This window comes from Photinus pyralis, unplaced genomic scaffold (genome assembly GCF_008802855.1).
Source record: "Photinus pyralis isolate 1611_PpyrPB1 unplaced genomic scaffold, Ppyr1.3 Ppyr1.4_LG3a, whole genome shotgun sequence".
Taxonomy (NCBI): Eukaryota; Metazoa; Arthropoda; class Insecta; order Coleoptera; family Lampyridae; genus Photinus; species Photinus pyralis.
The window spans coordinates 639,668-666,587 of NW_022170509.1; the positions used below are offsets into that span (position 1 = coordinate 639,668).

Consider the following 26,920-nt stretch of genomic DNA (forward strand, 5'->3'; position numbering starts at 1 on the left):
TACAGACGAATGTGTGCTTCAATTAAAACTAATTATTCATTTATATAGAAATTAAGATAGTAAATAAAACTATAGCTACCTATATAAAAGGTATGTAAAATAGAACTTATTCTTCTTTGTAAATAGAACTTTTAAAGTATTTATGTAACTACTTTACAGTTAATGCGGAGGAGGCGGACACAAAAGTTCGCTTGAGTCAATATATACAGCGCTACTTATTAAGAAGTAGACATATAGGGACTTATGTATATATACCGGGTGTCCACTCTCAAAGTCGAACATAGGGAATTAATATGTGTATTCAATTCGTAGTCTTTTGGCAATTATTTCTATAATACACCAATATAGTATGTTAGCAATAAAGGCTTCGAACGATTTTTATTAAAAATACACAAAAATACTAGTAAGGAAAAACAAATTAAAGTAAATATTCAAATAACCCCCCGTTTTGAGCTAAGCAATATCCCAGTCGGTTGTAAAAACTATTTCGCACATTCGCTAACTCCCTGTTAGTAATTAACGCGCATTCAGTAACTATAGCTTCTCTCAAAGAATTAATATCTGGGTGGCGTCTTTTATAAATTTTACTTTTAAGGTGTCCCCACAAGAAGAAGTCGCAAGGTGCCAAATCTGGAGATCTGGCTGGCCAATTTATGGTACCACTTCTACCAATCCAATGATTTGGAAATGAATTATTTAAAAAATGTCTAACGTTTAAACCAAAATGCGCAGGACAGCCGTCTTGTTGGAACCAGATCTCCTGATTTTCTCTTGCAACGTCTTCCAATGCGGGTCCTACCTTTGTTACCAAAAGATCTAAATAGGTTTCTGAATTTAAGTTTCCTTCAATTTCAAATGGGCCGATAATATTATGATTAAAAATCCCAGCCCAGATATTAATTTTTTGAGGATACTGAGTTCTGGTTGAAATATTAAGCCTAGGGTTTTCCTGAGCCCAATGACGTGTGTTTTGAACATTGGGTTCATTATTGAGGGTAAAGGTACACTCGTCTGTGAAGCATATCGACGATAGAAAGCGGCGATCGTTGTTAGCGCGCTCTTGTATCTCATAACAAAATGCACTCCTACTTTCTTCGTCAACATAAAAAATCTCTTGATGACATTGTGGTTTATAAGGGTGATATTTGTATTTCTTTAATATCATCCATACCCGCGACTTACATAAACCAGTTTCATGGGAAATTTGCCTCAAACTGTACGTTGGGTCTGCATTTATCATCGCCAAAACTTGCTCTTCTGTGCGGTCATCCCCTTGTCGATATCCTATGATATGATGTCATTTTAGAACATGTTTTAAAATAAAATTTGTAATGCTCACCACCCCTACTTTCTGATTCTACTGAAATATTTGCCTGATTTTCAAATTTTTCTACATATTTTTGTATGGTACTTGCTGATGGTATCGGTCTCGTATTAAACGCAACGGCAAACAAATCTCGAACTCTTCGCAAACTAACACCGCTATAAAAGGTTTTTACCATAAAAACTCTTTCTTCGTTGGTATAATTATTCATCTTTCCGTAAATTCAGTTTCACAAAAGCGTAAACGTCAAATTTTTATTGATAAACAAACTGTTTCAAGCCTACTATGTTTTGGAAAATACTGTCGAATTTTTAATCAAAACGATTTAAAATTTTTCATTACAATTTCAATTTTTAGTCTTGTTGTTAGTATCAGTGGATGCGCAATAATTTTCTCTTTCCAATGATACCATTACCTTTTCTGTAGAATAAGTTGGCGAGCAGAAATCCGCAAAAACGTTCAACTCCATGTTAAATCCCTATGTTCGAGTTTGAGAACGGACACACGGTATATATATATATATATATTGTTCCTCCCTGTGTCTACTTTTAAAAGACAAAATCTTCTAAAAGGCGCCTAATTTTATGCAACCAAAATAACTTGTTAAAACATTTACATAAAAGTCGAGAAAATGACACATTACAGGCGAAGAAATATTGAAGTGCGAGGCCCTTTGGGACCGAGTACTTTAATTTCCGAGTAGATTTTACCCGAAATCGTATTTTAATATAACATTTCAATTTGTATATAAAACTTTTGATTAATGTCAATCTGTCAGTGATGACAGGAGTCATTATAGAGATTACAAATGCCACAAATGCGGCCGGTAAAGTGACAAGCGGCAGGAAATGTAGTCTGCTCTGTCTTTATAAGCTAAAATTTCCTGACAGAAAGTAGGCATGAAAATAAAGGTTTCAGGACGATTTTGGGTACATAATATACCGGGTGATTCATTAGAAGTGATGATCGCTTGAATTTCGCCCGTAAGGTTTTAGTATTTTTTGCATTATTAGATTGACGGTTTGAATTTCGTTAGTCATTTTTTTCTGACATGACTATCATGCGGTTTATTACATTTTCCATTTTGAACAATTTTTAGAGTTGATGCACTAAAATATGCAAGAAACGTGACCGTGTCTAGTGTTAGTTTATAATTTGTGGTAAAACAGAAGCAGTATTTGTAGATTATAAATAAGTAAATGATTTACTGAAAGCATGATGATACACCACTGCAATTAAATAAAAGATCATCAGTTAGTACCAACTTCATAATTTTTTTGATTTGCGGGAAATTCAAATTGTCCTCACTTCTAATGAATCACCCGGTACATAAATCCCTATGTCTACTTCTTAATAAATATCACTGTATAAATATTTATTAACGTAGAAAATACGGTCTGGTATTTTCTTCACCCTGTCCCTATCTCAGCAACTACACCTAAAGACATATTTACCTCCTATACAAGTTCAATCTATCTTACCGATGAACAATTCTTCCTGATCGTTCCTTGTAACTGTCTGAATTGTGAGATGTCTACTTGTGAAGTCTGTTTCATTACTGCAACGATGATACTCTGCTTAATTATGTAATAGTTATGTGATTCTTCCACATATGCGGGTATAGAAAAAACTATTTTTTATCCTATACAAGGAGAAACTTACATTTTCTCGCCTGTGTGAGGACGCGAAAGAAGACAATTGCACGCATGGAGCGAGAAAATTCAATTTTGTCGGCTAGGCGAGAAAAAAAATACGTCTTATGTAAGCTAGATGGCGCGGTTGTAATAAAATGTCTAAAGTCACTGACTTTAAAAATGTCAAAGAAGTTATTTCTTTTTAATTAAATAAGAAACATAAAATCGTCAACACTGATTTAATAATTAAATTTACCCTATGTTCACTTTATTTTACTGAATTCAAGGATTTATTTAATTACCGCGAACCTATAATACAATGTTTCGTGAATTTGAATACTTTCCCAATATCACGTGACCAATTCAAACGTTTCAAACTTAGTCATAAGCTCCCATTTACTTTCAATAACGAGCATCTGTGTCAATACATTTAACACCAAGATGCACTTTGCACTGTAAGTAGAACACCGCTTATCCGTAATAAGTACCTAGCATTTTAACATACGTGATACGGGACTATCCCGAAGTTAAAATGTGTCCAGTGTGACTGTAAGGAATGAATAAATCTATTTATAAAACACGTTTTTTTTTAAATACAAGATCATCAAGGATTTAAAGTGTGCCCATTGCGCTTTCGTCGCCAAGCATAAATCCAGTGTTAAAAGCATGTAACATTTGACAAGACAAGAAGACATGGATACTGCGAAGGATTTAAAATGTAACCGGTGTGTATTTGGCCCTGAAAACACACATTCAATTTTAAAACACATTTGTTAATACACAAGACCAGTAATAATTTCAAAGGCGCCTGGTATTAATTACAACCCCTTAAATCCCGTTATTTTCTAAGGAAATAATCACGCGCCAGTGAAATGCCGGAAATGTCAACTCAGTTCGCACATGATCAGTATTCTCCACTTGCACATCTGCTCTGTTGCACCGTGACTCCCTTCGGTGACTCTGCACTGTGCAATCGCAAGCGCGCTAGAATTTGAATTTGCGTTGAACTGTATTATAAGGGAAAGGGGTAAATATACGAGTAAAAAATATACTCGTGGGCCCACTTAGATTGCACCGTTTCGTAATTTTTTTTCGCGTAGTCAGCAGGAAACGTGTAAATAAACAAAACAAACGCGTGCACGTTGACGCGTTAAAGCAAATCCAAATTCAAGCGCTTGCGGTCGGACGTTGTTGAGGGATTAATTTTAAATGTAAGTGTATAGGATAAAAAATATTGTGTGCACCACGGCACGAAAGTTGTTTTCCGGGCCTCAGGAATATATCTTCCTTCGCCCCGGAAAACAACCACTTTCCCGCCTTGGTACACAAAGTACTATTTTTTAGTCCTGTGTGGAAGAATATCGGTAAGGCATTTCGTGTCCGTTTAGATCAAAATGACAATTTGTGCAAGAAAACAGAGATTTCCTATAGCGCCAGGATGATATTAAACTTTGACAATATATTGCCACATTTAATATTATCCCTCCGTAACTGATTGTATATTTTCAGTAAGGGAAGCTTATTTAAAAGCAAACGTCAGAATACATCATTAAAGTTTATTAAAGATGTGAAAGGAAGTTTCTTTAAATGTTGGTAGGCAGTATTTCCAAATTATCCGTGACTATTGTATTTTAGAGAAGAAAAACAAACCCGACGGGAGTCGTTATTACGCTGCTTACAAATAATATTTTTGTTTTAATATAATTCCGGTGCGTACATTTATATTGTATAAGACAATACAATTATAAACCTAGCTACGAATATAAAATATCCTGTTGGTTTCGTTAACCATCATTTTAAATACATCTACTTACTACCTTCCTAAATTTTTATACAAATATGCTTCTTGTATCCGAGAACCGCCATCCTGAAAATTAGCGAATGGTAATCTTTGAATAAAGCTGATAAAGAACACTATGGGGATCTCGGAAACTCTAACAGATAGGTAGGTAGTTTAAATTTGGCAAAGTTGCGTATTTTGATGCTTCACAAAATGGCGTGTTGAAAGTGAAAAAATTCCGACTACTTTCGGAGACGAAATTTGGCAAAATCGTTTTTATTTTTTACCGAAGTTATTTAAAAAGATATTTAAAAATAAATGACACTTTATTATGGCCACTTTTTCCCTCTACAAGATGCTATAGTTTTAAATTTTAAGTTTGACCATCATCAACTTTGTTTTTTCGTATGGAAGTCATTTTTACTTCTTGTGTCATTTGATAGAGCATTTTTTTCTGATTTCAAAAATGTAAATATCACTAAAAACGCAAGAAACTACGAACATACATGTTGTGACGTGTCTTTGGTGGGGCTATAATCAAGTGCGCGGGTTTACATTGTGTAACGTGATTTATAAATTCGGGTTCGATTTATATCAATATTTATTAAACAAAACTAAAACACTATAAAATCCGTACAATTTATATCGATTATTTATATCACACACTTCGAAATTTATATCAGCTTTTCGCGCTCTATGTTTCGTTCGCACTCGATCTCGTTCGATAGTAGACTGCCGCGATGTTCGGTCCGCAACCATTTATACACGCAAGCAATGTAAGTCCCGAACATTCTCGAATACGCGTAGAAAATTCCAGAGCGCCAAAGGCGACGTCATGTCTGGAGCATTTCCGTTACACTGCCCCCTTCTTAATTCTGGACGTCTCGTTCAGAAACTGCGTTAGTATTACTTTTTAATGCCTCGTGTCGGAATCTGCAGTCAGAGCCTTTCTTGAAAAAGTAACAGTCCACAGTTTTGCGGAGGGTCGTCCCCTGTGGGTTGAAGCAGTATATTGTAATTCGAACGCTAGTGTTTCTAAAAATCACTTCGATCATGGTTCGCACTATCTTCCAGTCCAACCCATCTAAACCACATCCAATCTTCGGGATCGCCAAGCTATTTATGTCATAGTATGCCATGAGTTTCTTTAAGCTTTTTAAAGCAGACCAGAGGTTTTCATAGGTGGGTTTGCCTTCTGACGTTTTCTTTGAAACCAAGTAGAACAAAGAGCGTTGACTATCTTCCAAGCGCAGTACTTTACCCACTCGTGGTCTTTGCTTTAACAACTCGTCCATTCTTCCAAATCTTTTCCGGAATACGGAAGCTATACCTCTACTCATGCGAAGGTCTTCGGCGACACAATGGGCGATGGAAACGTTAACCGGAAGCTCAAAAATATTTTGACAAATTTCTTGAGTAACGCCAAATCGAGCTTTCTTCCGCTGGGCGTAATTTGACATAAAATCGTTAAAGTTTGGCTCGATCCCAAAGCTGCGTTCCTCTTCTCGAATACCTCTAACTTCTTCGTTGTTGTTGGATCCGGCATATCGTGCGAGTCGATTAATGTGGACAACTTTCGGTTTTCGGTGGTTCATTCTGATACGATATATCACGTCATTTATTTTCTTGATCACCTCATACGGACCTTCCCATTGTCTTTGTAGCTTGGGAGAAAGACCTCTTCGTCTCTGTGGATTGTGCAGCCATACCATCAGATCTCCAGCTTCAAAAGTTTCATTGACCGAGCGGAGGTTGTATTGATTTTTCATGCGATCGCTGGCAATCTGAATATGACTTCTAGCCAAGTCGTGAATATCGTTCATCTTCGCCTTTAGTTGGTCAACATAATTTTCACCTGCGACATATTCTTCATGGGGTTTACGCCCAAACTCGAGATCACATGGAAGGCGTAGTTCACGACCCAACATAAGGCAGGCAGGAGTCTGACCCGTGGTCTCGTTGACGGCTGATCGATATGCCATAAGGAACAGGTGGAGGTACTGGTCCCAATTTTTCTGATGTTCTGCCACGACTTTTGAAAGATATTTACCCATCGTTCGATTCATTCTCTCAACCATTCCATCTGACTGAGGATGCAAAGGTGTTGTTCTGGTTTTATTGGCTCCTACCAATCGACAAACATCTTGGAACAAAGCCGATTCAAAGTTCCTTCCTTGGTCTGAATGGATTTCTATAGGGACACCAAAACGTGTAAAGAACTCCTTTACCAACACTTCTGCAACTGTTGCTGCCTCTTGGTTTGGAATGGCGTAAGCTTCAGTCCACTTTGTGAAATAATCCATAGCGACTAGGATATATTTATTTCCGCCATCTGTCTCGGGAAACGGTCCTGCGATATCGATAGCAACTCGTTCCATCGGACTACCAACGTTATACTGCCTCATGGGTGCCTTCTTCTTGGAAACTGGTCCGTTTCCAGTAGCACATAACTCACATTTTTGACACCATCGCCGGACATCTTCTTTACTGTTGACCCAATAGAATCGCTCACGTACCCTTTGCAACGTTTTCGTAATACCAAAGTGTCCTCCGGAAGCGCCGTCATGCAATTTTCGCAATACTTCCGACACTTTGCTTCTAGGTACTACTAATTGCAGCGTCGATTCGGTGCCATCTTCACTTTCAAGGGTCCTATACAACAGGTTGTCTTTCAGAGTCAGGCTATTCCATTGGCCCCAATAACTCTTTACTTCAGGACTTGTGGCACTAATGTCTTGCCAGTCTGGTCTTTGTCCGTGGCGCATCCAATTCAGAACAGTTTTTATACTTGGGTCGTTTTCTTGGGCCGTTTTGATTTCGCTTGGCTTCCATTCCTCACTCTCTACAGTTGTTCGTCGCAGATGGCCAATCTTGTCTTCTATTTTAGAACAATGTGTGCAGTTGTCCTTGCACGGTCTTCTTGACAAAGCGTCTGCATTATTGTGGACTTTTCCAGCCCTGTGTTCAATGTCGTAGTCATATTCCTGAAGACGTTCTAACCATCTTGCCACCTGTCCTTCTGGGTTTCGGAACTGCAAGAGCCACTTTAGCGCTGCATGATCTGTCCTTATCAGGAACTTGCGGCCGTAAAGGTACTTATGGAAATGTTCGCATGCCTTTACCACACCCAGGAGCTCTCGCCTAGTCACACAATAATTCCTCTCGGGTTTCGACAGTACTTTGCTGAAATAGGCAATGACTCTTTCCTGTCCGTCTTGCAATTGAGAGAGAACAGCTCCAATGGCGGTGTTACTGGCATCGGTATCTAGCACAAACTTTCCCTCATTTCTGGGGTAGCCAAGGATAGGTGCGCTAGTAAGAGCTTGCCGGAGATGTTCGAAAGCTCTTTGACAGTCTTCACTCCACTCGTACTCATTGCCCTCTTCTGTCAACTTTATTAATGGTTTGGCAATGTTGGCAAATCCTTTCACGAATCGTCTATAATAGGTGCACAAACCGAGGAAACTTCGAATCTCGTGCTTGTTCTCAGGAATCGGCCACTCTTGAATCGCTATAATCTTCTCTGGGTCAGCTGTAACACCATCACGAGATACGATGTGCCCCAAATATTTAACTTCTTTTTGGAACATAAAGCATTTCTTGGGACTTAGTTTTAAATTGGCCTCTCGTAATCGTCCAAACACCTCTCTCAGGTTCTTTAGGTGTTCTTCAAAAGTTTTTCCTACGACAATTACATCATCCAAATATACCAGACATGTCTGCCACGTTAGTCCCCTTAGAACTGCTTCCATGAGTCTCTCAAACGTCGCGGGGGCATTACACAATCCGAAAGGCATTACTGTGAATTGCCAAAGTCCAGAACCTATAGAAAACGCGGTCTTCTCTCGGTCTGTCGATTCCATCCCCACTTGCCAATAACCACTCTTTAGGTCGAGTGTGGAAAACCATTGGGCTCCAGATAGAGTGTCCAAGGTGTCGTCTATTCTCGGCAGTGGATAACTATCTTTCTTGGTGACCGAATTTAACAGACGGTAGTCAACGCAAAATCTTGTGGAGCCATCCTTCTTCTTTACAAGCACTATCGGTGATGACCAAGGACTATTCGATGGCTCGATGACACCTTGTTTTCTCATGTCTCTAATAATCTCCTCAGCTTCGTCTCGTTTAGCCAATGGGAGTCGCCTTGGCTGTTGTCTAATCGGTTGGGAATTGCCAGTATTTATTTTATGGGTGACTATGCTTGTCTTGCCCTTGTCCTGGTCGTTTACCGCGAACACATCTCGGAATTCCACAAGCATATTTTTCACTTTTTGTCGTTGTCTATTGTCCAAATCTGGAGTGTTTTTAATGACCATATCTATCAGCTCTCTTGGATACTTTCCTTTAGATAGATTTTCCGATCTCACAGAGCGAATAGCCGAGATGGGCACACACTGTCCAACTGCAGTTCGTTTGCTTAGCTTAACAGGACTATCTTTCAAATTCATAATTCGAATCGGAACGCCATTTTGAACTTTTACCAGAGCCCTAGCCACTAGAAATTCCTTTTCGTCTAGTGCTTCGACTATCCGTAGGCTTCCCTGGCGACAATATCCATCTAAAGTGGTCATTATAATTTTTTCACTAAGTCCGGGTATAATGACATCATGAGTGGTTAACAGGCGGATGACATCTTCTTTGTCTTCATGGAAAGGGAGTTCTTCATCGCCGACCTTTAACACGCCCTTTTTCACGTCTAACACAGCTCCGAGTTTCTTAAGAAGATCCATCCCCAAAATGAATTGATCAGAAATATCAGCAATTAGCACCTGGTGATTGATGGTGGTCTTTCCGATGGTGACAGACATTTGTATTTCTCCGTGCGTTTTTATTCTTTCACCAGTTGCTGTTTTTAACTGCACGGTCGAAGATGAGATCCGAGAATGATTCTTCAATAACTCTGGTCTTGCAATAGTTCTTGTTGCACCTGTGTCTACTAGCAAGGATCTGTCTTCTTCATTAACTCGGCCGTCGATGTACAAACTCAGAACTTTTCCAGACGACGTAATGTTTACAGTGAAGATCGGGGCTTTGTTTCTGCAGGTCGACGATAGCCCCTTCCTGTCGACCTTTCTTAGTTTTCCGACTGCTGTAATGGTTTTTGGCAGTTGCGGCGAACGTGTCCAATCTCGCCGCAATTCCAACATCGTGGTTCACGTTTCTTTGCCAGTGACTGTATTGCTTTATTGACCTTTTCTTCCATTACTTTACTGACCTTTTCTACCACTACTTTACTGACCTTTTCTTCAAAACTTTCAGAACCACCTTCCTCTTCGATGGTTCTTACCCGGCTGTCACTGCGAGGTTCCACCATACGTACTCGCGCACTTCCATGACTAGCTTTCTTGGCGGCTTCGAATTCTAACGCATGGGCCAAAGCTTTCTCAATTTTGTCGTGCCTAGCCAGTCTCAAAGCCTGCTGGGCATCTCCATCACGAACGGCATCGATAAATGTTTGTACAGTCAGTTGATCAAGAAAGCTCTCCGGTGCCGTAGGGTATGCCAATCGAATCAGTCTAGCGATGTCCGCTTCAAGTTCCTGCAAACTTTCTCCAGGTTTCTGCATTCGGTTCTTGACTTGGGCATAGTAAACTTGCTGAAGGTGTTTATCGCCATATCGCATTTCGAGTCGCGCTACTATTTGTTGGAAGTTCTGTTGATCCTCGGGGATGGTCCGCAACACATCCAGAGCATCTCCTCTCAGAGCAAGAATCAGGGCTGTAGTTTTATCTTGAAGAGTCCATTTATTTGCCGCAGCCGCTGCTTCAAACTGTCGAACGTACGTGGTCCAAGGAATCTTACCATCAAAAGTAGGTGGCTTTACTCGGGCTTGCTGAACGTCGCCTTCTACTCTTGTATTTGTTTCTGGGTCAACCTTCTTGTAATGAGTAGGCTGTGGCACCTCAAGAAGACGGTCCATCAGTAATTCATCTGGGGCACTACTAGTACGCTCTTCCGTAGTCAGTCGCAAGAATTGCTCGCGCAGCTCTTCATACTTGTGCTCAATCTCAACGAATGTTGCTTTAAATGTTTTGGAAACTTCCGTAATTCTATCTTCAACTTTTTCTTCAATTGATTTAGAGACTTCTTCGATAATCTTTCTAGAATTTTCTTCCATTTTCTCGAACTTCTCTTGAATATTTCTAGAATTTTCTTCATTAATCTTTCTAGAATTTTCTTCCATTTTCTCGAACTTCTCTTCAAAATTTATAGAATTTTCTTCCAACTTCTCTTGAATATTTCTAGAATTTTCTTCATTAATCTTTCTAGAATTTTCTTCCAACTTCTCGAACTTCTCTTGAATATTTCTAGAATTTTCTTCATTTTCTCGTTGCAACACCTGTTGACCATTTTGGATTTGCTGGAGCAAATTGAGCATCGTTTCTTCCATTTTAGCTGCAGCAGATCTTGTTACAGGCATACACAAGCAGAAGCACTTAATTTAATCTTACTTTTAATTAATTTAATTAATTCCACACCTGACACCAATGTAACGTTATTTATAAAATTCGGGTTCGATTTATATCAATATTTATTAAACAAAAACTAAAACACTATAAAATCCGTACAATTTATATCGATTATTTATATCACACACTTCGAAATTTATATCAGCTTTTCGCGCTCTATGTTTCGTTCGCACTCGATCTCGTTCGATAGTAGACTGCCCCGATGTTCGGTCCGCAACCATTTATACACGCACGCAATGTAAGTCCAGTACATTCTCGAATACGCGTAGAAAATTCCAGAGCGCCAAAGTCGACGTCATGTCTGGAGCATTTCCGTTACAATTGTTTTACAACTAGTCTACTTCGTGCAGACACGATGTTATTTTATCAGCGCGTCTGGCTCACAACCGACTGTATTATTTGTGCATATTATTGTAACAGTTCATAACGTATATTCTTATAAATAAATAGTAATCGTGTTTACATATCTAACAATACACTACCCAAGACAAAGTTCGCCAGATATTTTAACAATATTTTAAAAATAGTGATATTTACATTTTTGAAATCAAATCAGAACAAAATGCACTATGAAATAACAAAAAGTAAAAGTGACTTCCATAAGAAAAAACAAACTTGATTATGCTTACCGGGGGTTGCCGGGGGTAACAAAACGTCAGACTTAAAATCTCCGAAAGTAGCCGAAATTTTTTCAGTGTCAAGTTTTCCCTCGAAGCAGCCTGTATAGTCTCGAATTACAACAAATGATTGTGTTTCACTTGGTCCTCTTCCATTATTGGCTTACAAAAGATGCGCTCGAAGAAATTTTCGTCCTTCCGTGTCTTGTGCGAAATCTCGCCAGTACCGAAATGACTCCCATTTATGGACAACGGCATGGTTACTTCATTAATCAAAAGATAAAATCAATTGATATTGTACCTATTCCACTACTACTACTGCTACAATTTTTGTTAATTAAGAATCAACTTTTTGGTTTTTTTCCTCATATGTACGGGTTTATAACGGTTGGCATCACAACCGGCATTATGGCTCAATGGTAAAGCGTTGAGTTATAAATCCGGAGTACGGGTGTTCGAACCTGGGTTGAGGTGAATTTTTCATCTGCGGCAGAGATGGAAATTAACTTAGACCAGTTTCGAGTATTCTGCCGGCTACTCCGAATTAGGTTTTCCTGCGTTTTCCTAATTCGTAAGGTAAATACCGGGGTAGTATAAAACAATTTAAGACTTTCTGCAGAGGCACCTCTAAAAAAGCATTATGAGGGTCACTACGTAATTGGGCGCAAGCCTGTTGAGGGCCAGAACAAGAGAGGGATAATAAATAAATAAATAAAACATTTAACAATAAACACGAATACTTTCGAAAATTGACATGGTTCGCGCGGCCTAGTTGGAGTATGTCGTGTGATCAGTTTAAGTTAATAAGCAATATAGCTTGGAGCAGTAATAAATACGATTAAAGATAGACATATGTATTCGCGGACTTAACAATGGATGTACACTTATATTCTATACACTTTTTGTATCTATTTCGGTCTCCTGCGTCTTTGAAATAAACGCGCGCCATCGTGATTTTCGTAAGAAAAATGCATATGGTTCCACTAGCGGAAGTGTGATAAACTGAACTTACCCTTATCGTTCTTTCTTACATTGGACGACTACGAAATTTCTTCACAAATAAAAGAGCAGGTCACAACTTCTAATAACGGGCGATCAAAAATGAGTTGCCTTTGGAAATTCTAGTTAAGTACGATTTCCTTAGACCATATAGTACATGGACTTCTATTAGCCCTAAGCTTTCAATAGAAAATGGGTGGTCACGGATAGAAGGCACCATAGTCGTGGGTATGTGCATCTCAGGGTCAACTAAAGTCGTATAAGCACCACTCGGATCGCGTAAAGAGTAGGTGTTATACTAACCGCATAGTACGGGAAGCTTTAAATCCTTTTGATTATCTTCTGTACGTTCACAAATAAGAATAGATTTGCTTTTGCCATTGCCATATCTAGGCGATTAATTAATTGACGTTTGTTAATTTATAGGTTAACAGTCTCAAATCGTGTCTAATCGGACAGACTCGTTTACCTCGAAACTCACATACTCAGTCGATGTCCTTCACCATATTTCAGTTACAATTACTATTAGCAGTCCATGTAATAAAAGAGCAGACCATGTAAAGAAAAATGGTGGCTCGACAGAAACTTATTTTTGATCGGGTAGTAGGTATCTATCTTACCCCGTGGCCTTTCCGTATTCAAGATAAACTTGACAATGCTGGCCAACGTGGATTCTTTTAACATCTGCGGCATCGAGCTGACATCCTGATGGTTAGCCTAATGATAATTTCCGTGCAAGGCAGTGCTGCTGTCATTTGAAAATTCTTATGCTTTTTTTCTTACTGCCAATGATAATTTTTCCATTGCTGAGTATTATGCTCATCAATTCGGCTTTGAATAGGGTAGAAAATGTATCTCGGTAAAATACGCGTACATATATATCTCGTGTGTTTTCGGATCCGCTAGTGAAAATAAATACGCCAAGTTGAAACACTCCTTCCGCATGAAATACGATGTTTGAGAAAAATAAACTGGACACTGAAAATGTTTCGTTTTCATACATCTACATAAGGTACTCTTCCTCATTTTGTAGGTTTATAACTAATCAATAGTAACTAAGCCATCAAATTCATGATATTAAAATGTGTACGTTCTAGAGCGTTTTACGGAATTAAAATTTTGGTCGTCTACAGCTTTTGTATTCGAAGACCAACTTGTGCCACACTTTGGATTCGCTTGTCTCTAATAGTGTACCTGCGTACAGTGTAGGTATACCTACTATCCTATTGTGGTTTGCGGTCTTGTCCGCAATATCAAAATTTTTAAAAGTCCTTATGAAATGTTTTAAATTACCTGTGCTCGTGTTTACCATTTCCTTTATTGAAGGCTCCTGTATACTGAGTATAGTGAGTTACCTCATTATCATCAAATAATTTTCGTGTGATTTAAATGTGCATGTATCTTAAATACCGGTATACCTGTGATAAAGTGAAAGGTTAGTATCTCTAATTACATTAACCCTTCCAATTTATCTTTCTTTTTGTGTTGAACCCAGCAAGCCTAGTTGGGGTAGATGTTGATTTGAAATAAGAACAAGTGCCTTCACGGTTTCCTTTATTCTAGCACCTGCCACTTTTCTTACACTAAGTGGACTGTATTTACAACTGCGCTTACTGAACTAAACTTAAGCCTAGAAAACATAAATATATAAAGTAAGGTGGTTAGGGAGTCCTTTTCCCAAAATGGGCGGAAATTGCCGCTCGTTAATCATGGCACTCATTTCTAATTCTACCGTGTCGAATTATGAGTTCGCTCCCTAACAATTTGCGTTAATAATTTCTATAGAGGTTTTCACTACACTCCTCGTTATTCAAATTGAGTCGATACATTAATGAAAGATCTTTTTTTAATTGTGCAAATCCATTAGATATAGACTTTCGCGTTGAAACAAAAAAAAATAACGTAATATAAAAACCTTTTCACCATGTATGTTTCACACGTTTCTGCTTACGTGGAAGTCAAAAATTAATACAAACGGCGCATACATTAATTAACAGCTTCCGTGTCCTTTTTGTTTTATATTAAAACGGAACATATAAACCATAAAGTATACGTGTATGCAGAATAAGCTCGAGAATAAGTAATTAATTGTTATTTATTTCCTACTTTACGTTGGGGCAGAAATGGGTTGATTTATATTGCATCGCGAACACAAGCTTTATTTACAAAGAAAAAATTAGATACGTCATTTAATACAATTACATTATTACTAATTTATTAATTATTATTATTGTTATGCAATCCAATGGTTAGGGGTGACACCTAAATAGGTACCTATAGCACAGATTAACTACAATCTGTGATATTAGTATAAACTAAATCTATTCAAAATTACGCTCAATCGCATCTAGTTAGGTACTGAATTCTTAATCTTTATTATATCAGAGTAATTTGAAGATTATACACACATTCGTCATACACATAATAGAAAAATCAACAAATAAGTAATAAACTAGTAATCATAATACTGGAATTAAGGAGTTGACCTGGCAAAGAATTCATTTAAATTATAATATGGGTTTTCTACAAGGTATCTCCTTATTGCTCTTTTAAACGGGTAAGAAGGTAAGTGTTTAATGGTCTTTGGTAGGTAATTAATTAATTATAGATCTTAATGGGCATGCATAGGGGACTGTTAGTTGTTGTATTCAGTCTATGTTGTAAGATATACAACAACTTTATCCCAATTTCTCTTCGCCCTTACTTTAATTCCTCTTTGTTGATCTTTTTGTCTTAGGTAGGTACCTATCTTTATGGAAAAATAATGTATGTCCTCGGTATTCACCTCACATTTAATTAAACGCAAATAACTTTCGTACATGTGCCATAAATTATTAAATCTCTTGTATAGTTTGTTTCAAACACCCGAAAAGTTCGCGCATAACGTATTTTCTAAACAATACCGCATCCATGGCTAAAAGTTAAAGTTAAAATATATTTCCACAACATTTTTTTTTCGAGGTATCTACCTACGCAAACACTCAATGAATGGTTTCGAAAATAAATGTCACCTACATAATTGCAATTTGAATTACTAGGTTAATTAAAATCATGTAAATTGATTGTAGGTAGTAGTATATACCCGACCAGTGATTATAGGTTAATCATCATCCGTGTCACAATCTCAGATTAACAATTACTGAGGTCACAATATTGCTATGTGGCCCCACGTTGGGCGCCAATTATAAATGCTGTGGCCCCATGTTGGGCGCCAAATACAAATGCTGTATGCACCGGTCCGTAGGCCAAAAAGACCGTACACAAAACACCTAAACAAACCTAGCCAGCTCAGACTTTATCTTTCTCGGAACAAAACTTCTCCCCAGCACAGAGGAGAAATTCGACTCTTTTCTCAGTTAAACTACTAAAGCGATATAAAAATTCTCAGAAAGATGAGATTAAAAATGTACACAAAAACAAACCTTGACCTCTTTCTCGTAACAATAATTTCTGTTGAAGTACTTAACCAACGACACAAAACAAACATTTAGATTAAGAAAGTTAATTACATGGAAACAGGAAACCGCCCTTGTCTACAGTGACTTTATAAGGACAGTGGCGACAACTTATCATAATCCGCCATATTGGAGCTAAAAAATTGATTGTAAGATCAATATACCTTGTCATGTCAAATTGTGAGCGTAGAATAATAAATGTCAGTTTCATTTAAGTAAAGATTCTTGTTCAAAACGAACGGCGCAGAAATGATCGTTTAAAGCTTTGCAGAACAACCTATGGGAAAACAAATGCCTCCAAAATTCAAAAAGGTATGGGTATATGGAAAACGGTATAATAAGTATGAAATATGGTGCAATATCCAAAATGTACATATAAATAATCATTAAATTGTGTTTGACATTTCAGTGTCTTCTGTCACTTCTTGTCCCCTGTCGCGTGTTGCTCCTTCCGGACTTAAAAGTATTTCTTTAGTCTCTTAAATGGAAGACAAAACACGTTGATCTAGTCCACGGAGTACAAGAGATCAATATTCCATGTGCTCCAGCAAACATGAAACCAATTCAAACGTATTTACGATCACAATTTTGCTGCTAAATTTCGGATAAGCTGCTTCTCTAACCAGTTTTCTATCTAAACTCATTAGGTATTTAGGGCTTCTGAAAAAAATTTTACATCAATTACCAGTCGTAAGGTTAGGCACAGTTTTACATCTAAAAACACTAAGCGAATTACATACCTTATAATATCGTAATAAATCCAAACTATATGCGTCTTTAAAAATCGAGTTTATATAAAACTGGAGACGGAAAACGTAAAATAAAGCAAATACAAGAAGCAAAGTGTAAACTAGTAACATGAAGCCGTGACAATTACAGGTGACACTGTCAAAACAGTATAATTAATAATTATAGCACGGAGTGTACCGCGTCGTTTTGAAGGTTTTCTATTGGCCAGTTTGGAATTTAGCTCCAATATGGCGACCGGAACCAACGACCAATCAAAAACGAGATACCCTGTTGTCGCCACTGTCTCTATAAAGTCACTGTACCCTTGTCCATTCTACTTACGAATCCCAAAATTTCGTCCTGCCAGACGAAATAACACAGCAATATATACAAATTAGTGACCGCTCATGACAGCGAATTCCAAGTTTAATTTTTTTAATACATTGATTTATATATTACGTAAGTAAGTAATAATAAAAATGAGGTAACCCAGAGGAACAGAACTGTTTTGCGCCAATCGTTTGTGCTTCGTTTGTGCTTGATTGTGCACGAAAAAGTAACCCAGCACGTCTGTCCCTTTTTGAGGTACAGGGTACGCGTTTTCCGTGCCAACGTGTAATGATGTGATTAATTCGTAATTTGACTCCTGTAGGAATCTGGAATTAATCTAAATTTGTATCAGGAGAGGGCGGTAGTTTCGGAGACGTCATGTTTGTTGACATTCCCACCAGTATAATTACTATCACCATTACATTCCCACTTCCTTCCAAATGCTACAGGTATAAACAGAAACCAAACCAGAAAGAGGGTGTTAGATTCGTTGCCCTGATCCTAAGTACCATATTCCTGTTCCCTGGTTAGAGTAGCGATTGTAGATTGCGTTCTGACAATAAGTTCCCCGTCCCTAGTAGATGTGTCGGTTGTAAAACCGCGCTCTCCCCAGTTACCTTCCATGAATTAAGGGTGTCCGGTTGTATAGACGCGCTCTTAATTAAGTTTACCTGTTTTTACGCCAGGCATATGCCAAAGTATGAAGTATCAAAATTTAAATTATCAATGAAATTTGGTAAACATGTTTAAAAAATTTAACGATTAAAGTAGTTGTAAAAATACAGGGGTTTCGAAATTCGCGCACACGGACTGTGGGATAGTGTTATACCGGGTGATTCATTAGAAGTGAGGACAATTTGAATTTCCCGCAAATCAAAAAAATTATGAAGTTGGTACTAACTGATGATCATTTATTTAATTGCAGTGGTGTATCATCATGCTTTCAGTAAATCGTTTTCTTATTTATAATCTACAAATACTGCTTCTGTTTTACCACAAATCATAAACTAACACTAGACACAGTTACGTTTCTTACATATTTTAGTGCATCAGCCCTAAAAATTGTTCAAAATGGAAAAAGTAATAAACCGCAAATGGCACACAACAATTAACGGCGACACTGGTTTCTTAAATGACAGTCATGACAGATAAAAATTACTAACGAAATTCAAACCGTCAATCTAATAATGCAAAAAATACTAAAACCTTACGCCCGAAATTCAAGCGTTCATCACTTCTAATGAATCACCCGGTACAACGAAAACTGAATAAAAAGTTCCTCTACCAGTTTTTGATCAGACCGGCACTTTTTTTTCGACGTGCTGAAGCTTGTTTACTAGCAGACGGCGGACATTTTGAACAACTGTTGTAATTACGTACTCGTCATAATTATAGTTTATTTTGAACCTTCTTCTGTTTTTAAAAATGTGTCATTATTACGCTTAACCAGCGGCGCAGCGTGGGGGGAGGCGGAGATTTTTAAAACCGCAGTAGCTCGAAAAATAGCGGTCTAATGGAAAACTGGTAGAGGAACTTTTTGTTCAGTTTTTGTCGTATAACACCATCCCATAGTCCGTGTGCGCGAATTTCGAAACACCCTGTATAACCACTAAACCCAGTTTTTTTTCAAAATGGCGGCCATTTCAATATTTAGCTATTCGCGATTCAGATTAACACTAGAGGCGCTGATGTAATTTAAAAATGGCGGTTTGTAAACAGTGGGTTATTCGAAAGTAACATTCTACTAATTTTAAAGTGAATTGAATTTATCCTGCCATTTTGGAGACTTTTAAAAGTATAACCCCTTAATCCTCTCCACCCCGAAGGCCTTTTACTTAAGAGCTGGAGGCTGTTTTGAATTAGCTCAATTTTCTAATTATCTACCAATAAATATCACAATTTATCATTCAATTTCTAGCGCACTCGTATAACTGTACAACTCGCCGATATTTCCATGCGTTGATTTTGTTTTAAAACAACCTTACTTAGACTACGACCACAATTTAACACTAGGTATTCTTCCATTGTCGTGCTTTAATAAATGACGATTTAAAGTTTGCTTACTATTTGTCGCATCCCTAATCGCGCAGATTTCACATTAGCTACATCCTTAAATGTGAACATGCCGCTTTTTAAGTTATGTTATTGTTGGTTGCAAAATTGTACTGATCACATTTAAAATTCTTGAAGTAACGTAATAAAATGTGCTCTTTAAGGTGTATAATTACATTGATTGCAAATGGCATTTTTGCAAGTGAATTTACTTTTACAGCCGTAAAAACTACAATATTGATGACTTTTGGCCATTGTAAATTAACAAAATTAATAGTAATTACAATGGGCTGCCACCAGAGGTCTCATTGTTAATCTGAATCGCGAATTTAGTTTTGAAATATTTCAATGATCACCATTTTGGGAAAAAATGCGCACTTCAAATTCACTGCCCCTTTTCTTGAACAATTTGTAGATTTTACTAATACAAATGGTCCTACATCAGTCATGTAGCATCAATTTCCGTACCAGGTGAAGAATGTCTGAACGATATATGCAAAACAAGTTGTAAATCAGCATGTGCATGATTAAAGCGCATTTTTGGTAATGCAGGTCAGTATTTTATTAGCGAAGTTTAAAATTATCGATCTCACGAGTAATTTTGGCTGCGTTAAATAATGAATTTTATTTAATTTCAATTGACGGTACGTCTTCATTTTGTAAAACAAATCACAAAGTAAATAATAAGTTTTTATACTGGTAGCGCTATCTAACGGTAAAATTATAGCACCTCCGAAACCCATATCGAATTTATGTTCATCAATTATCGATCTCACAAGTAATCTAACTCAAAATAGACTAGTGCCTGCACATCTACACTATAGCAGAAAGCTTTTAGTGAAAATTTGAATTCTCTAGCTATTGTAGTTGTGGAGAACTCACGCGGACAGCCGGCCTGCCAGCAATAACGAATATAATAGCGTATTTTTTTCAAAAATGCGCTAAAAAATACCTAAAAAGAAACCTACATTATAGGACGCCCCCAAAACGAACATCACGTATCAGCTTTTTTGCAAACATGCAGCTATTTTCAAAGCAACGACGGGGAACAACTAATGATATCAGATCTGATAAGTTTCATGGAAACGTTTTTGGAAGGATTTCATGTGTCGGTCTATGAGCACTCAGATTTCTGCTTTCAACAACCTTTGTTGGCACGGATATAAAGCTGAAAGTAGCCTGAATTGGTCAGTGTATAATAAAATGAGTCTCGGCCCAGGTCAATATTAGAACCTTTTTACTTAGGACAATTATATCATCATTTTGTTTCAAGATACCTCATAGACACGGACTTACAGTCAAATCAATTTAATTTTTGTTCAAGAATGGAAAATTACCCAGTAGGTATTGGGGGAGTAGTGCGTGGGAAAATTCTGGGGACCGTAGGAACTTTTTTTCTTTGACGTATGCCGCCTACCGCCTAATTTTGACAGTTTGACCCGAGGTATTTTGGCAGTTGGCCCGGGGTGCTTCAGCAGTTGGTCCGGGGTGGGACGCGAACCCAACGTGAACGCGAATCCAAACGTAAACGTGAACGTCCCATTCCAACCTAAGCTATTTGGATTCACGTTGGGGTTCACGTTCACATTTGGATTCACGTTCGGGTTCACGTCGACGTTTGGGTTAACGTTCAAGTTCGCGTTGGGTTCACGTTTACGTTTGGGTTCGCCGTGTGTTAGCGTTCAGGGCATCGATTCCCGAAGTTAGTCGATATGCTCCGTGATGTGCATGTGATGTGACCGGCTGCCATGACGTCATGATCGTATAAGATAGGGATAAGTTCAAGTTCAGCCGCATTCCCGAATCGTGGACAAACTTGGAATTGAACTGTCATTTGTCAGTTTTGTATTTTGTTTTGTTTTTGCATTATGGATACTGCTATTAATAACCAGAAAATCCTCCAACAATTCCATGTTTTATTTCACAGAAAATATGTGAATTTATAGGTTAGGGCACTGAATAACCTCTATAGCAAAACAGCTGCAAGATCCGTCCTGTAGCTGCAACTGCGCATGACTTTCACGCAACGAGTGGTCTAGACCAGTCGTTGCGTTCGATCAACTTTTCGCTCGATGTGGTAGGTTCGAGAATGCAGTGACATTCACGTTCACATCAAGGTCAGTCGATGTGACAAAGCACATCTTCGGGAATCGGCGCCCTGGTCGGGTTCGCGCCACACCCCGGTCCAACTGCTGAAGTACCGCGGGTCAACTGTCAAAATTAGGCGGTAGGCGGCATACGTCAAAGAAAAAAAATTCCCACGGTCCCCATAATTTTCCCACGCACAACTCCCAATAACTATTTACTCATACTTTTTTGTTCTTTTAAGTCCAATGTGTAATAAAGTTTTCTCTAATGTAATAGGCAATTTCCCTTTGTATTTTCTACATCTTTGCCAAATTTCACCGAACTAACAAAGTTACACATTTTTTAATAAAAAATACAAAATTCAACCGCCATCTTGGATTCTCACTGATTTTCTGGTTCAGAATTAATGGGGATTTTGAATATTGGACACTTTTCACAATAAAATGCAAAAAGAATCATTTTTGTGTGAAGTTGGCACGAAAAACGGATACCCTGTACGGCTGTACATCAAAAAGGGGTGGACGTACTCGGTTACTTTTTTGAGCACAATCAACCACTAACGAAGCCAGTGGCGTAGCTAGGGTTCTCTGGGCCCAGTGCGGATCCAAATTTCTGGGCCCCCAAAGAAATACGAAATATGTGTGATAACCTAATGGGAAACATTTAAACAAAAATAAGCTATATTTGGTTTAGGAAATTTATTTACAGCGTTTTGTGTAAAAAAAATACATTTAAGTTCTATAAACTTATTTTACGTGCTTTCGTATTAGCAAAATCGGCAATAACAGAATTGAAATCAATCGAATCAGTAACTTCACGCTCAATAGATAAAATTGCAAGGTTTGACAATCTCAAGTTGCTCACAGAATGAATTACGAAGGCCGGCTTGTTTTAGCTCATTTTTGATTAGCTTAAAAATGGTCAGAACTTACAAATTTACTTACCTTTATTTTATTCGTATTGTAACGTGATTTATAAATTCGGTTTCGATTTATATCAATATTTATTAAACAAAACTAAAATACTATAAAAACTGTACAATTTATATCCACTATTTATATTACACATTTCGCAATTTATATCAGATTTTCGCGCTCAATGTTTCGTGCGTACTCGATCTCGTTCGGGTTCGGTAGTAAAACTGACTGCGATGTTCGGTCCGCAACCATTTATACACGCAAGCAATGTAAGTCGAGAACACTCGCGTCATTACCAGATAAGTCTCGAATATTCCTATACAAATCCCGCTATCGCGCGCGTAGAAAATTCCAGAGCGCCAAAGGCGACGTCACGTCTGGAGCGTTTCCGTTACAGTATTTCTGCAAACTATCGATCAACCACAGATTTTCAAAAATGTTGCATAATTTTTGTTATCCCGGCCGCGCGGTTACACGGATGAATTATAGGGCCCCTTCTTTTCAGGGGCCCGGTGCGAACCGCACCTACCGCACCCCCCTAGCTACGCCACTGAACGAAGCACTAACGATTGGCACAAAACATTTTGTTTGTGCTTCCATTACCGTGCTAACTTCACGCACCTGTAAACGATGGCATTCTTATGGCATTGAATAAAAGACATTCAATGACGATGGTAAGTATTTCTCATCACTTGTCCAGGCAATCATGTATTATGTGTTGCTGACATGTCAAGCTCTTCTATACATATACCGTGCTCGTAAAACCTCATGCTAAAGTGCATAGGTTACAGATGATATGGGTTTCTTTGTGTAAAAGCAAAAAGCAAAATATTAACAGAAAAGGCGCAACAAATAGGTAGCATAATGGAAACATTTCGTTCAGAAATTACATGACAAAGACAACAATGCGTATATATTGTACGTTCTACATAATAATAATAATAATAATAATAATAATAATAATAATAATAATAATAATGAGGAGCGTCAGGGCACGTCTGGAGCTATCGCTGGGCGTTGCAGCATGCGAGCCGATAGTGACGAGTTGGTGAACAGGCGGCCGCTCGTCGGGATACCCGAAACCTCTACAGCCGAAAGAAGACTACGAAGAGAACAACGACCACCTGAAGAGGACCGCCATGAAGAGACCTTTGTGCCTGCTTCTCAACCGCTTGTGGATGGGACCAGCGCAAAGGATACCTCCAAAAGACGTATGAAATGGGACGAAGGGATGAATCGCTTCATTTTCGGTACGTATCTGGAGATCACGAAGATGGAAACGGACAGGACAGCATACAGAGGTAATCCGTGCGATTAGTTAACCAGGCTAGACCTGAGTTCTCACAAGAAACACCGATAATAATAATAATAATAATACCCTGTGGGTTCGGGGATAGAATAGGCCCACTCTCGCCCTAGAGATCGTAAAAGGCGATCAATGGGCACTAAAGGTGACCAGTCCAACCACCTTTAGTACTTACCTACCCACTTTACTTTCCAACTCCCACGTCCATGTTCCCTACTTTCCTACATTATACACAACACGCAGGTGGATATTTGCTTACGCGAATATCTTGAAGAGTGACGCCTTCACGTGTTCCTAGTCACCCCATATTCTTATGAAAATGGAGTTTAAACAAAGCCTCGGAAAAATGCCGCTACCTGAGGAGCGTCAGGGCACGTCTGGAGCTATCGCTGGGCGTTGCAGCATGCGAGCCGATAGTGACGAGTTGGTGAACAGGCGGCCGCTCGTCGGGATACCCGAAACCTCTACAGCCGAAAGAAGACTACGAAGAGGACAACGACCACCTGAAGAGGACCGCCATGAAGAGACCTTTGTGCCTGCTTCTCAACCGCTTGTGGATGGGACCAGCGCAAAGGATACCTCCAAAAGACGTATGAAATGGGACGAAGGGATGAATCGCTTCATTTTCGGTACGTATCTGGAGATCACGAAGATGGAAACGGACAGGACAGCATACAGAGGTAAACTATATCACGCGTTCATTACACAATACCCACATTTAGCACACTTAACAGAACAACGCATTGCAGACCAACGTAGAGTTATTATTAAAAATACACTCCTTACATTAGACACACAGGAACAAATCAGGCACGAAATTGAAGCACTACTCAACACAAACAACACACTCATCGTACAAGATAATACACCCGTTCTAAACAACACTGAAATACAGATATTTGCGACACCCCAGCAATCGATAGATACAAATAATCACATAAACCAAACACTCACATCCCTTCAAAAAGAATTTGACAATGCATTGTTAGAATTCTCAAACACTGACCCAACACAAAGAGCACGAATACCTAAACAAAGTCACACTACAAAATTACGCACACTCTCAAAAACACTAAATGATCACATTTTACCAAATTACATTAACGATAACACAAGCTTACATCAACTACACTTTGTTGTGTATTGCGGTGCGGTTGCAGTTTCTAGATGTAACGGTTCAAGAATAACAACAAACCAAGAACACCACACAACAAAAAAGCGCTCACCCCCGGCTTGGGAAAAACGCCTGATTAATCGCATCGATGACATCAGACGTGACTTGGGTCGAATTACACAATACATACAAGGAACTCGTTCTTCAAAATTAACACGACAAGTACAACACATAACTACAAAACTAAACAATCACACCACACGAGAACAAAATACAAACTATAACGAACATAGAGATACACTCACACAAAAACTATCAATATACACAAACCGTTTAAAACGCTATAGGGAAACTGCAGACAGAAAGCGCCATAACACACAATTTAAACATAACGAAAAACTATTTTACAGATCACTAACACAAAACAGCACTAATGAAAAACTCATTCCACCATCTCTACACTCACTTCAGCAATACTGGTTTGACTTATGGACCAAAGACATTAAACACAATCCACACGCCCCGTGGATTACCACAGAAACCACACGCACTGAATACATTACTCCTATGAATAACACAAACATCACTACAACAGACATCATTCAAACTATTAATCACTTACATAACTGGAAAAGTCCAGGCATTGATAACATTCACAACTTTTGGTGGAAATATTTTACCTACACTCACTCTAACCTTGCACAACAATTTACTGAACTTCTTAATTCACCAGATCGCACTCCTGCATTCTTTACACAAGGTATCACTTACATGCTCCCAAAAGACAACAATACACAAGACCCATCTAAATATAGACCAATTACATGCCTTCCTACAATATACAAAATCCTTACATCATGCATTACCAACAAAATATACCAACACTGTACTGATAACAACATTTTATACGAAGAACAAAAAGGGTGTACCAAGTGTTCCAGAGGCTGTAAAGAGCAACTCATTATAGATTCTGTAATACTTGAACAATCCAGACATAACAAACGAAACATACACACTGCATACATTGATTACAAAAAAGCATTCGATTCAGTACCAGTGTACCACACTCTTGGTTACAACAAGTACTCTCAATATACAAAGTCAGCAACAATATTACACAATTCCTCAATTACATAATGTCATGTTGGAACACTACGTTAACACTTACACTAAACGACACAAAATTTATTACTGACCCAATACAAATTAAAAGAGGCATCTTTCAAGGCGATTCTTTAAGTCCGCTTTGGTTTTGTCTTGCTCTTAATCCACTTTCATATTTGTTAAACACTACTAACTTACTTACAATATTAAGCACAACCACGAAATACATCACAACATTACACACCTGTTTTACATGGACGATCTTAAATTATACTCTTCCACAAGCATAAAACTTAATCACCTTCTACACATTACCGATACATTCTCACGTGACATACAAATGGACTTTGGAATTGATAAATGTAAAACACAACACATCACAGCTGGTAAAAGACAACTTTTAGATTATGAGCTCGAACAGGGTAATTTAATAAATTCCATGGACGAGAATGAAACTTATAAGTATCTTGGTTTTCAGCAAAACACACACATTAAACATACGAGTATAAAACAAACACTTATCACACAATACCTACAAAGAGTACGCAGTATACTTAAAACAAAATTACACGGTAGAAATACAATCAAAGCTATTAACACTTATTAACACTTATGCCACACCAGTGCTTACATACTCTTTCGGGATTATACGTTGGACAAATACAGATTTAGAACAAATACAGAGAAACACACGTACACTATTAACAAAACACCATATACATCACCCTCACTCCTCCAGTATACGACTTTACCTTCCTCGTTCGGAAGGAGGTAGAGGACTTACAGATATAAAACTATTACACCAAACACAAATACACCATTTACGACAATACTTTTATAACAAATCAGATACTTCAGTCTTACACAAAACAGTAACATATGCAGACAAATCTTACACACCACTTAACCTACACGAAACTAATGTACTCCCACCCACATCCAAACTTACATACATCAAAAATAACATACAGACATGGAACCAAAAGCCTTTACATGGACGA

At 38.1% G+C, this 26,920-nt stretch overlaps 1 protein-coding gene across 1 annotated transcript; it reads right to left on the bottom strand.

Moving 5' to 3' along the window:
* Window positions 1-363: 363 nt before the first annotated feature.
* Window positions 364-1,833, bottom strand: LOC116166066. Its single transcript, XM_031480898.1, has 2 exons — window positions 1,340-1,833; window positions 364-1,284 (listed from the first exon to the last, which is right to left on the bottom strand). The coding sequence occupies exons 1-2, from the start codon at window positions 1,533-1,535 to the stop codon at window positions 419-421; spliced, it is 1,062 nt and encodes a 353-aa protein (XP_031336758.1). The 5' UTR covers window positions 1,536-1,833; the 3' UTR covers window positions 364-418.
* Window positions 1,834-26,920: the final 25,087 nt, after the last annotated feature.

What these genes read in the sequence shown, in the direction of transcription:
- LOC116166066 (XM_031480898.1), bottom strand. Translation starts at nt 1,535, where the DNA reads ATGAATAATTATACCAACGAAGAAAGAGTTTTTATGGTAAAAACCTTT. An exon ending in AGAATCAGAAAGTAGGGGTG is followed by an intron (nt 1,285 to 1,339) that starts GTGAGCATTACA and finishes ATCATATCATAG; the next exon opens with GATATCGACAAGGGGATGAC.